Here is a 13794-nt window from a genome sequence, read left to right on the forward strand (position 1 = left end):
AAAAAAAAAAAGGGGGTAACGTTATTTTTGGTAGAAATACATACCAGAATACTCATCAATATGACTTCTCCAGCCCAAATCATGTTCCTACTAGTTACGCTACTTATTCGGTGTACGCCTTATCAGACGGGTATCTTCATTCTTCAGCCATTAGATAGAGAGGCCATTACTGGTCAAACTATCATCATCCCCTGAAGATTAGTTTCAAATCTCACAGTCACTGTAAAATGGTTTTTCAACGGAAAAAGCACAGACCACCTTTTCAGACCACCAGGACTTCCTGATTATAAAATCGTCGGATCACCTAGAGAGAATGATTTTGCATTGCAAATCACCCAACTGCAGCTGCAAGATGAAGGCAAATATTTTTGTCACGTTCAAACTAAGGATGGACGTCAATTCCGATCAAATACAGCTATGGTAACAATTTATGTTACGCCTCTACCACCTCTAATCGGAGAAGGCGCATTCCTTAACGGGAACGAAGGAGAGCAAGCCACTCTTACATGCAAATCTTTAGCAGGAAAACCGCCAGCTATTTTGAGATGGATTCATTTTAATGGTAATCCCATCAACGGATCAGTACAAGCCAGTCAGGAATTATGGTCAGACAAAATAAGAATGAACACTTATTTGAAATGGATAACCACTCTATCACCAGAGTATGATAAGAAAGCATTTGCCTGTGTCGCTAATCATCTAACTTACTTGCATCCCCTAATGGTCTCAATCACAGTCCTAGTGAAGTATAAGCCAAGAATCACTATGAAAACAACCTCAAAAATCGCACGTGAATATGATCGGTTCAAATTAAAATGTGAAGCCAGAGCAAACCCAGATGTTTTCGTTTACAAATGGTTTAAAAACGGAGAAATGCTAACAAAACAAGGAAACGCTTCTCTTGAAATTAAAAGCGTTATGAGAACAAATCATAACGATAACTTCACCTGCTTAGTTCGAAATGAACTAGGAACAGCCCAAGCTTCCTACGTATTGACAGTATCTTACGGACCCATTTTCATATCTAAATTGAATGATATTGCTACAATCCAAGGAAATCCAGTTTTGCTACAGTGTGAAGCTAGAGGAAATCCACTTCCAGTAATAAAATGGTATTTCGAGGATAAGATTATTCAAAGCAGTATCATTTCTACTTTAGCAATTCCTAAGATGACACGTCAAACGTCAGGTCGCTATACTTGTACAGCAGAAATCTCAAACTATCCTTTAGTGAAAGATCAGGCATTAATTTATATAAAAGGATCACCAGAAGGAAACTGTAAAACACATCTAGCAAGTTTAGGAGACAACGTTCGGCTACAATGTGTTTTTAAACATGTTCCTCCTTTACAGAATGTGACCTGGAGAAAAACTATGACTAATGAACTACTAACCACGCATTTGGAAGTATGGAGTCAACGAGTTGTAACCAGTACTCTCAGCATCGACGCAGTCCGAGAAAAACAATTTGGCTTTTATGAATGTCTTGTATGGAATCAATGGGGCCAATTAAAATTAGTGGTGCATCTAGAAAGGAATTGGTCTCGTGAAGCAGTATACCTTACGTTAGGAATTCCAGCTATAGTATTGATCTTAAGCACACTAGGAGCAGTGTTATGGAAGCTATGGAAGTGTGGAAACATCAATATGGAAACTTCGGATCAAATACGCACTTACCAAGTTTATTATAGTGAGAATGACAACGATCGTGTAAGCATTACCAGCCTAGAATAAGAAGAAAAGGAGGAGGAAAAGCCTTTCTCCTCTTCCCTGACGTCTAAATGAGCTTCAGAAGTGTTTGTTTTTTGGAAACACTCAAACTGTGTGTGCAGGGACTCATTGTCCCGTGTAGAAAGGGAAAAAACTTTCGAGTGAATTAAAAGAAACACTTAGAACTTTGAACTTTATGAATACTTCTGTTGACATTCTACTGACATTCAAATGAAATTTTAATGCAATAACTATGTTAGAGTGATATACTTGTAATAGAAATTGTGAAATAATTATGAAAGTATTAATGCTTTTAAAGGGTTAAATTCTTGGAAAAATAATTTGATTGTTACTTTTCTGTTACTTTTCTACTATTGATCAGTATTATGTGTACTTATATGTTAGCACTAATTATATATTAGCGTTATTAAAAACACATATATAAATCTAATAAGAACATTTGCTAACTTTGTTTATTTTGTTACATGAACAATGTATCATGCTTGGAGAAAAAAATCTTGAAGGATGATTATGCTATGGAAAAGACGTGCATCATTCTTAAAACAGAAGTGTACTACAGTTTAGAAGACCAAAGAAACATTGTGATTAGTGAATGTTATATGAACAGTGGACACTTGAGAAGATATAACGAAGATAAGAGATGTGTTCCTTATAAAACTGTACGTGCGCGAAAATGTGTGAAAATAGCCAAAGGAAGATTTACGAACTTATTATTGTTCATTACTAATGTTATACCACTGTTATAATATTATAGATATTAACCTTTTAGTATTTTGTGTTTGAAAATAGATATAGTCGAGTTATAGAGGCAGTTGTAAAGGAAGAAGCCATCTTTTACTTTGGGAATCTTAGTTTAGGGCCCGATTTGGTTTTTCAGAATTGAGAAGAGTGATTTTCTTCTAAATCCCCAGTCTCAATTCTGAAAAAGGGGGGGAGCTGTAGAAGATGTTGCAGTGCTAATTCCGCCTTTTCCTTTAAATCTATAATAAAAATATTAATTTTAATTTCTAATAATTCCCCTATTTAGTTATTGTCCAAAACCTCATTTATTGACAATTTTAGAGTTGTTAAAACTGAGTATTCAAGCAGGTTAGATGTCTTTAAGTCTTTAAATTGGAACTTGTTATAATGGCGACTTAAAATATGGCGAAATTAGCCACAGCAACTATGCAAAAACAAAGCCTATCTAAACTCTACAGAAGCCTGCAGTTGTTTGCCGGCGACGGCTATCTTGGGAGCCACCTACGGGTTACATTTTTATAAACACAGAAAGATGCACTTAGCTTGACATGCAAATGATGACGACAAAAAGGGGGGGGGGAAATCAGAGAGATACACACACACCCGTGTGAACGGATATCGTAGATTCCTCCGAGCATCATAAACTCGGTGAATATGTAAGCTAGAGACTCTTCATTTTCCTAATAAGGAGCTGGTGAAGTGTCTACACGTCTGGCCAGAATGTTTGGTACATGGCGTAATCGAGGATGATGGTGACTCCTTTGATTAAGTGTCCCATAACGTGGGAGTTCTCCATTAAGAGAAAGGAAAATGTATAAACAATAAGGGAGAACTAGAGCTATAAAAGCAGGTCCTCGAGACCCAGAGAGGAGTCAGGGCGGAGGACGGGAAGTCGGAGTCCAGAGAAAGAGTCGAGAGGAACAGAACGGGGAGGCCGAAGCAGAGTGAGAGGTCGGCGTCCAGAGAGAAGAGAATAGAGAAGTTCCAGTCACGGAGAACGAAGGGAAGAGCCGCCGCCCAGCCATCTCTTAGACTGGTAAGTTTATGATGAAAAGATGGATTCTTTCTAGCCTCTTATAATCTTGTAACTAATAACTGCTGTGTTTAAGAATGTAATCCCAAAGTCTATGATCTTATTATTATCATAATGATTTGATGAATTGATATCTATGTAAGATTTACTTTCTCTTGTATTAAACCTTATTATGTTTTGCTATAGGAGTTTCTCGTTCTCTGCCAAAACCTCCCATGTAGCCACTAAAGCTAAAGGTTAAAGCATGATTACAGGTTAATCGCGGTTATCGAGTAATCAGTTGCATGATTACCCGATAATAATAAGTACAACGCAAAGCCCAAACTGCGGGGAAAAGGGTAGAAAAGGGGTAAATATCTCCATCTCTCTTCTTCCCTGAGGGTATACGAGGTTTTTTGTCCTAACCGAGCCACTAGACGATAAAACAGAACGATATTCCAGATTAGGCGAGATGAACACATTAAAACAAATTAAGATGGCAGACCAAAAGAAAAGTGTCGGAAACAACGTAACTACACTTAGAACAAAAAGTATAGGTTATGCCTAGACTGACTAGTTCTGATGCGGCCACACCCTAGTACACACAACACCTAAGTAAGAGCAACGAGAAATATATGTGTGTGTGTGTGCGAGGTGACAGTACCAACAACTAAACCGGCAAAATTACAATCTTAAGGAAAAACTAACTGCAGTCACTGAGAAACAGTTTTGCGAAAAATGAACACAAGCGGATGTGGAAAAAAAAATATATATATATTTCATTTCGAAGAAGGGAAATAAATATCAGGTTATATTTTCAACCAATCAGAAATCGTTTGCAGATACAGTCGAATCAGCCATTAAAACGTTTTTTAGTCACACACACACAAAGGTTTCGTACTTTTAAAACTTTTTCCCAATTGGGATCCATCAGAAATCGCATTCACGTCTTGAACATAAAACGAGTGCTTATTTTCACTACAGACAGGAAATTTCCCCCTCCCACGAATGGATTGGTATCACCCAAAAGCGATGTTCTGTACTGCTCTTTCCAAGCAGAAATGGTCAGCTAAGTTACCTTGAGTAGGTGGAATGCACAGGCTTATTTTGTGAAGATGACTTCTGATGATATTCAAAAATAAACAAGAAAAAAGAATTTACATTATGTCGTTTCAATATGTAAACGGCTTGTGTTTCCCAAAAATTTTCTGCCTTGCTAACTGCAATTCTCTCTTGTGACGATGTAAATTCGTATTCGGTTAAAATGAAAATAATCTTTTGTGTGTTTTTTTTCTGGAAAAGTGTAAACAACCATTTTCATTACACTTGAGAACTTCATTTCCACTCAGCAATTAGAATAGGACAGAAATCTTGGAATGTTGCTGTTCTTTTCAACTCAGTTTGAATCAAAAGGTGCCGATTTGTACAACTCATCATCGACTGAAGTTTTGCGAATGCAGGCAAATAATGTATCTCAAGGTAGATTGAATTTGTGTTCTGCTGTTAATGTGTAACTAAAGTCGTTTACATTCAATGAACTGAAAAAAGACTAAAATCTAGTCCATTAAGGAGAATAATTCGCCATGTGATTTTCGTGTCTGTATGTGTGTGGTTAGGTTCGTTAATAAGGGGTATTGAATGTAATTTGTAATTTTCCACCAGCAAAAGGGCTACATGTGAGTACGGTTAACTTTGCTTTTGAAATTATATCAGTCCTTGTGATTTCTAAGCATAATAAACTGTTGATGATAGAAAAAAAATATATATATTCTGTATAGTTTTTCAAGGGGGAAATATCCATTTTAATTCCAAATAAGAGCAATATAACCAGAATAAAATCGAATTGTCTAGTTCTTGATATTCACAAATTACAGCTTTTGAGAAAATAACATAATCATTACAGATTAAACTGACAACTACAAGACTTCGGTGACCCTCCCCCACACACCATAAACACACCAAATAAACCCTCTCAATTAACACCCACAATGTATTGCCATATAATTAACGTTAAAAATATTCACTATGACGTCATAACTGATACATTCAAAACCTACATCTAACCCAAATCTAATGAGGGAACCCGCATAGTTGTGAGGTTGCTTCACCCCTCATCAAGCATAACAACCCCGGTTCGTGCCCCGGCCCCAAATAATAAATTTGGAACCCGCACAGTTGCGAGGTAGCATCACCACTCATCAAGCATAACAACCCCGGTTCGTGCCCCGGGCCCAAATAATAAATTGAAAATTATATTCTGAAATTACAACTAACGCGATCTATCGAGAGAAAAGCAAACTAACACCAGAAAAATAAACTTTTTTCCTGACTCCCTCAGGACATGGTCAAGTCAAACGCATGTACTGAAAATCATTTGGTTCAAACCGTATCCCAATACTACTCACAATCATACTTCCTGAAGTATGACTGCAACAATACAAATATTTGTCAGCAATTTATTTTTTCGTCTTGCATTTTCATAACATTCCATTATTAGGTCGCAGCAATATGGCCTTAGTTGCTAATGCTCCTAAAAACCAAATAACATAACACCATCATTAGATGCCGCATGTCGTTTCAACTACAAGGTCGGTACTTCAATCGACGCTGTTTTCTAGACATTTAGAAAAATTGCAATCGCAGGTACACATCAATTACTTTAGTTATCATAAATCCATTGTATGTTGTCTTCCATAAATTATAAAAATTTGCGAATGTTCAATAAAATATTTACAATACAAAAGCTCTTTTATTTCGTAATCAATATACAAATCGAAATACCTAAAAGAAACGTGAAGGAGTCATATAAAACCATTTACCGCCCATGCTCGGTACACGCACCACTCTTTTTATTTTTTTAACAACTAGGGAAATATAATGGATACATTTTTTCATGATAAAATTTTAATATTGCGAATAAAAAATAACACGAAATATTTTCCATATCACAAAACATTCTACAATATAAAAACAAATATTACATAAAAAACAAACTCTTCTATAAAAGGTACACAATAATCACAGATTACATAAAAAATTATTATACAAATATTTCAAGAAAAATTTATTCTAAAAATTGCCATATACAATTTACTTCTTTATTAATATTTGTTGTCGATTTTCTGCTTTGCTCAATAGCTGGGTGATGATTACAGAGGAATAATTTGACGTAACGATCTGGATCAAATTGAAGCAATGGTTTTCCACTTAGATATATGGTCATCGTAATCTGCAATGTGTTTAATTGTTAACATTATTCATTCAATATTATTCATTACGCTGAAAGCACTGCTAATCGAAATGGTGTCAAAGATATTTCTAGCTTTCTTAATTGAAGAGGGAATTTCACTATATTTTAAAGATAAACTGTCTTTGGCAAAATCTCTAAAATCATTAATTTTTATTTCATATTTTATCAGAAAACTTAAATTTCTTATTTGTTTTTCGCCGTCTTGCCCAGCAGATGAAAGTTCTTTCATATTGCACGATTACAGGTAGCATATGTTTTAAATTTCTTTCAATTCATCATTGTCAATAGTATCATTATTTTCTTTATTTAATTTAAAATTACTCTGTTGCATTAATAACTTATCCTTAATACATGTAATGTGTCATGAGGTAATTTTTCAAATGAGTTTTTACCTTCGATTCCTTCAAATTCTTTCAACTTCAACATGCTCTCAATTTTAGCTTCATAATTTCCTTCAGAATTTTTCAAATTAGCAATAGCATTGATAGTTAGAATAATTAATTTATCTGTTTTTACCATAGTGATTCTGTAAAGCTTCTGAAAGGTAAGAGAGCTCCTGCAGGATGTCCATCATTAGTGCTAAATTGTTAAGAAATTCCAGATTGAAAAGTCGGTTTAATAATCCAGAATATTTAATTAACTTTCTGATTCAAAATGTTTGCACAAAGCGGGATATTTACTTCAACCTTCGATTGCCGTCCGTAAGCTACAAGCTGCCCACGTGGCCTGAAAACACGACAGATCTTTATAGTTTCCACCAGTGGCGTATCCAGGTATCATCGTAACAGGGGGCATGGCGACCAGTGAGTTTTTTAGAATGCAGGAGGAGTTAAAAAAATTTGAGGGTTAAGGAGAGGTATATGCCCCTTCAGCCTACCCCTGAATACGCCCCTGGTTTCCACATCAAGTTCTTTTGCAATCATCCTTAACTCGTGCTGGTTTTTTGGAGATACAGTTTTCTTTTTTTTTTTTAATTATTGCTTGTATGCCTTTATATTTTGGAACATTTTCTTCACAGTGAAAGCCTCGACACGGTTTCCAATCTGCCAACATTTCATCTTTGGAAAGTTTACTTAATATCTTAGTTGTCTCATCCCCCCCCCCGACATTGCTACTGTCGAATGTTCAATAAAATATCAAAGAACAGAATACACAGTATTCTGTTCTTTGAATACTGTGCAAAATATCGGAATCACTCAAATATTCAGCTATTATGACCATGTAAACATAGACGCAGAAATTTAGTGAAATCCGTGGATCACTCACTTCTCTGAAAAACATGACTACTTGTTATCGGAGTAAGGGGGAACCACAACACAGAATGACCAGAGGCTATTCTGTCGGGAATCTTCTTAATCCTCTGACTGGCTATGGAAAGCATATTAACCAGCACGACTTCTCGGAATGTAGCTGCATAGGTTTTAAGGACACCATTAAAGTTGTGGGATGGTAATCCCTTTCACCTTTAATTCAAGCTTTCTAATTACCAAAAGGCCAGGGGTGAGGACAATGCACACAATGTTGTTTATCATAATCCGTTCGTTCAATGGAACTTATTTTAAATGTTTCTGTAGAAACCAAGGGGAATTAAAAAATCGCTATGAAAAAGTTCGTTAACAGAGGTCCGACTGTAATTAACTCAAAAATGAAGCAATTTTGAAATACATAACTTGTCGATTGTGCCATTAAAATTCTGGGGATGGGGCCCCTCTCGCCCAACCGTAGTTCCGGCTCTAGATACTTAATAATAATTAAATTCAGGATTTCATTTGGAAAATAAATAATCGCTTCAACAATGGGATCCCAAATTTTCAAAAAACAAAACAAAACAATGGGCTCTCGGGAGCCCACTATAGCTCACCACTGGTTATAACATTATATGTAATTATTAGTTATTTAAATTACATATTTTAGAATTCGATTTTTGTCTAATTTTCAAAATTAATTTAGACACAGTAATCAAATTTGGAGGGCGTAGTTCTCCTTGTTATTTTATTTATTTATTTATTTTGAATAAAGAGTTCCCCTTGTTCATTTTTTGAGCAGAACATTTTTCCTTGTTAAAATACTTTTTTTTAAATATAAAAATGCAGACTGTGAGCAAACTCCTATTTAAAACAATCTATTATCGAGTTTGTCTTTTTTAATTCTGAAAATGACCAGAAAACTGAGTCAGAGTATGAATGCCCTCAGATTGTAAAAAATTAAAATAATAATCGTATCATGCTGAATCCCACATCTTGGCCATCGAATATTTCTGACAAAATAACATGATTTTTAATAGAAAATGGAACGGATCAAGCAAAGATGAGGACTTCGTTATTCTTTATCCGTGGACGACGTCGATTTTCTATTGAATGGTTTGAAAACAAAAACTTGCTAATTAGACGAAATTGGCTAATTTACTCCAAAGAAACTAAATCTTTGTATTGTTTTCCATGCATTTTATTCGAAACTAATAAAAATACTGGCGATGTGCTTTCACTAGTCAATTCACAGAAAGCCTTTTTCTATTGGAAACACTTATATAGATGTATTCCAAATCACGAAAATTCATTAAAATACCATGAACACTTTCTAAAATGGAAATCAAAAGAAAAGAGTCTGGAAAATTTGAACTTATTGATGATACTCTACAAAAAGCAATTCTAACAGAGAAAGAAAAATGGAGAATTTTAAAAATTATTCTGGACATAATATTAATTTGTGAAAAAAATAGTCTTGTATTAAGAGGTTGAAATGAGATAGTTGGGAATCTGAAAGCTGGAATATCATTGAACTTATAAGCAATAATGTTCCTTCTAATTTTTCTCATAGCTGTGGTACAGAAATGCACCTGATTAAAAAATTTTCAGACAAGATTAAATATGTGCAATATTTTTACAAATTGTTTTAATTATAAGTAGGGAAATACGTAATAATAAAAATGTTAACAATAAATTTACACTTCATAGTCACTTAGATATTTATTTTTCTTGGAATTTTTCACTTCTGTTCTTTGCAGAAATCCATACTTTGTAGACATCATCTACATTTATTGTTGCACCATTAGCCAAATGCAGTAGCGTGGCTACCATTTTTTGGGCCCAGAGGCAAGGAACATGTTCGGGCCCCTACTTAATTAATGAAAATTGGAAAAAGAGGAGACAGCCAAAGACGTCGAGCCCCTAAAGGGCCCGGGTCCGGAGGCAATTGCTTTGTCTGCCTACATGGTAGCTACACCACTGGCTAAATGCAATTTGATTCTCATAAAGTCACTTAAATGATCTTCATGTATTCTATTTCGATTTTTTGTTTTATTGAATTCATAGTGCTAAATCCTCGCTCGCAGTCTGAACTTGATGCTTGAAATGTTCCCATAATATCATAGAGAATGGATATGTTACTAAACTCCAAATTTGTAAGTACGAAATTTAAAGTGTCACTGAAAGATTTAAATGTTCCAGTTTTAGTGTTTTCGGCAATTATAAATTTTAATTCCGAATATTCTTCTGATATTTTAGAAATAACATCACTTTCGTTATTTGTAATAAATCGTGAATATTTTTTTGCAAGGCGTATCACATTAAGTTTCCGAAAGTCAAAATTATTGCTTTCATTTGTGATAGTATTAATATCAAATACTTTCCAATCGTTTAATTCATCATCAGGAAATCGGTTATCTAAGTGATCACTTACACATTTGATAAAGCGAATTATATCAGCAGTCTCAACATCACTTTGAATTTTTGATAATACTACTTTCACATTTTCACTCCAAAAATATTTTTTCCAAGATATTGGCTTCTTAATTTGTTTATTTTAGCTTTAACATATGGATGTGCATCAATAATGTTTAAACAACTTTTTTGTAGATATTTGCAAAGCGATGCAAGCTCTCTTAATACATCATTGAGTGCAATTATTGCCACATGGTGTTGTGAATTTGCCAAAATTTGTAAACAGTATTTACTAATAGGATCATTACATTCGCTAACCTGCTCAATGCAATATTCCATTAATATTTCGTCATTTTTTACTAAAGCAACTGCAAAATGTCTGGATAACTATCTGATTTCATTTAATGGTCTGAAAGATACAAAATCGTGTTCTGTAACCTGGGCTAGTTCTTCTAATTTTCCTTTTTTATGCTAGACCTGCAAAACATTGTACATACAGTTCTAAGCAATGTCTCTATATCTTGCATAATAGATACATTTTACCATTGGTCGTCCAATCCTAAATCTTTTCGGTGTGCAATCCTAAATCATCTCGGTGTGCAACACAATGTTGTTCAGATAGATGTAATATTTCCTTTTTCAGAATTGCTGCTACTCCATTTTTCCATCCATGCATAGCACTTGCTCCATCTGACGTGAACATTGCCATCTTTTGAATATCAAGAAGATTATATTCGTAGTAAAAAAAAATTGTTTTTCTAAAATGGACATACTGTCACAGTTTGCAAGCTTCAAAATACCTCCAAATACTGTTTTGTAATATGTTTAATTTTTCACTCGAAATTTAATATACAAAATTAATACTTTTTGTACTGAAATATCAGTACTTTTGTCTACAATTAATGTGTGGAAAGTAGATTCTCTTATTTCGTTCAGGATATTTTTTATGAGAACAGAATTTATACATTCAACAAATTCAAATGAATAATTTTTGCTTCTCCAATTTTTAGGTATATCTATAAAATTTTCTATGTGTTCATGAATGTCTTGTACAGAGGTCATTAATGCATTAATTTTTATGGCAATATCACATCATTAATAAAACCTTCACCATATCAAAATTTGATTTCAATCATTCACTTCTTTCCTCTTTTATGTTACGTACTGCTTTAATTTCCGTCAAAATACTTAAAATTCCATCTTTTCTCAGTTTTGTAACTTGGTAACTGCGTCCATGTATTTTCTGACTTAGATGCTGTTTTAAATAATCTAGTTTCCATCCTTCCCATTTTCTTTCTCGGTGTGGTTTCTTCTGCACAAAAAGTACACAACACAACACCATTTTCTTCATTATATTGAAAAATATCTCCTAGTTTTAGGCTTTGCTTTTTGTTTGATGATGGAATTTCAGAATTAATTTGTTTTAAAGCCAATCTTTTTAAATGTTTTGCAAGTTTTTTTTTATTTACAGTATTTACGTCTTCAGTTTTTCTTTTGGAGATTTTTTATCTGAAAAATTTTAAAATTAAAGAATTCTATCAATTCTCCGTATTTTGTAAATGAAGTTATTATAAAATATTAGGAAAGATCACAAATTTTTAACGCATTATTAAAATAGTTTATAAAAAATTGTTAATAAATTTAATTTTTCAGATTTTACCTTCTTTAATAAAATATTAAGTAATATTAAACGTTTTTGTTTATACACAAAAAAAATGCGAATGAATCAGTAGATCCGCCGACTCTCCACGTACATATTTTTCAATTCCTACTATTAGTTCACACTCTCCCTATACATATTTATATATCTTGTTCAAATTTTCAATCGTTAATAAAATACTTTTTATTCATCCACTCAAGTTCAAATACATTTTTTTAAACTTGTAGTGGATGACACTTGATGTTAATACAGTTTTTTCAAATATTAATTCATTAATGAAATTTAATTAATTAATTTTAGTTTTATATGGGAGAAAAAAATTTCTCTTATATAAGATATTTAGCAGGATATAAATTTAGGAATAAAATTGAAATCAACAGGCAGTAGCTCAATCGGTAAAATGCAAGAATTTCAGTATTTTTCACGTGAAGGTGAAGAATGAGAGTTCAATTCTTGCGAAAATTTAAATTTTTGTTATTCAGCCACTCAAGTTCAAATAAATTTTTTTAAACTTGTAGTGGATGACACTTGATGTAAATACAGTTTTTTTCAAATATTAATTCATTAATTAAATTTAATTAATTAATTTTAGTTTTATATGGGAGAAAAAAATTTTTCTTATATAAGATATTTAGCAGGATATAAATTTAGGAATAAATACCGTCAGTGGCGAAGCATGTAGATCGCTGGAAAAAAATTTCTTTTTCAGATTCTTTTTTCATTCTGGGTTCTAGTCTGAGTCAAGGAGGGAACAAAATGGAAAAGGAAACATGTGAATAAAAATAATAGTCCAACACCATATACAAAAAGGAAAATGGAAAATTGCAGGGAAATTCGCTTTCTATTTTGCCACTTAATATTGTGATTCTGCCATATGTATACACATATTTATATTAATTGTAATTATTTAATAAAAAGTAACTAAAATAAAATTTTTCTTTGTTGACCTAAGTAGGAATTGACTTTAAAATTTTTTTTTTATATTACTTGTTATCTATATAATATCGGTGTATTCTGGCATCTCTCATAATGTGGCTATAACTTCGCAACTGAGATGGCTTGTTGTATTACCTACCCGCCCACTGATGACGAAGCAAAAAAGCTTCGAAACGATCGTCTGGGTGGTGGTACGCTGAAAATAAATAACAGTAGTCTTCTCATCTAGAGAAGAGAAGAGAAGACTTCAATACTGATACTATTGAATTACTTCAAATAAATTTTATTTGAAGTAATTCAATAGTAGCTATCTTGTTGTGAAGGCAACCAAATTATGAGATACAATTAAAACGATGCCTTCTATGCTACAATCGTAGCTCAAATCTATGGGTTAACTATGGTGTATTTACACCGATATTATATATATGAAAATGCAACCATTTTCACTTATGACGGAACGTTCATGAAGAGAACAAGCGCCCCATACTTTTGTCACTATGCTGTATATTTAGAGCAACACCTGCTCGTGGGGAGAAGGCGGAAATATTTCTGGTCCCCCCCCCGCATGTGCAGTGAAAGTCACTCCGTGGAGCGTCAGCCCTCCACCGGTCACCTGTTATCTAACAGCCGGAGGTCATTTGTCCGAACAGAGTGGACAGGCGTCCGGGTGCATTTGTCGCCAAAAACAGCAAAGGAACGTGACTCTCGTGTGGAGATGTGAGGGTACATCTTCCAAATGATACTTTTGGGGTAAACAGAATAAGACGTCCATTGGAGGTTTGTGTCTTTTGAAAAGTCTTGTGTG

At 33.8% G+C, this 13794-nt stretch overlaps 1 protein-coding gene across 1 annotated transcript; it reads left to right on the forward strand.

Moving 5' to 3' along the window:
- The first annotated feature begins 417 nt into the window (after positions 1 to 417).
- LOC150091524 (irregular chiasm C-roughest protein-like) lies at positions 418 to 1734 on the forward strand. The gene has a single exon (XM_090368812.1). The coding sequence runs from the start codon at positions 418 to 420 to the stop codon at positions 1732 to 1734; it is 1317 nt and encodes a 438-aa protein (XP_090224938.1).
- Positions 1735 to 13794: the final 12060 nt, after the last annotated feature.

Source organism: Mastigoproctus giganteus, chromosome 1 (assembly GCF_048544385.1).
Source record: "Mastigoproctus giganteus isolate SK-2022 chromosome 1, ASM4854438v1, whole genome shotgun sequence".
NCBI classification, from domain to species: Eukaryota; Metazoa; Arthropoda; class Arachnida; order Uropygi; family Thelyphonidae; genus Mastigoproctus; species Mastigoproctus giganteus.

Coding starts and splice junctions, on each gene's coding strand:
- LOC150091524 (XM_090368812.1), top strand. CDS start 418: ATGGTAACAATTTATGTTACGCCTCTACCACCTCTAATCGGAGAAGGC.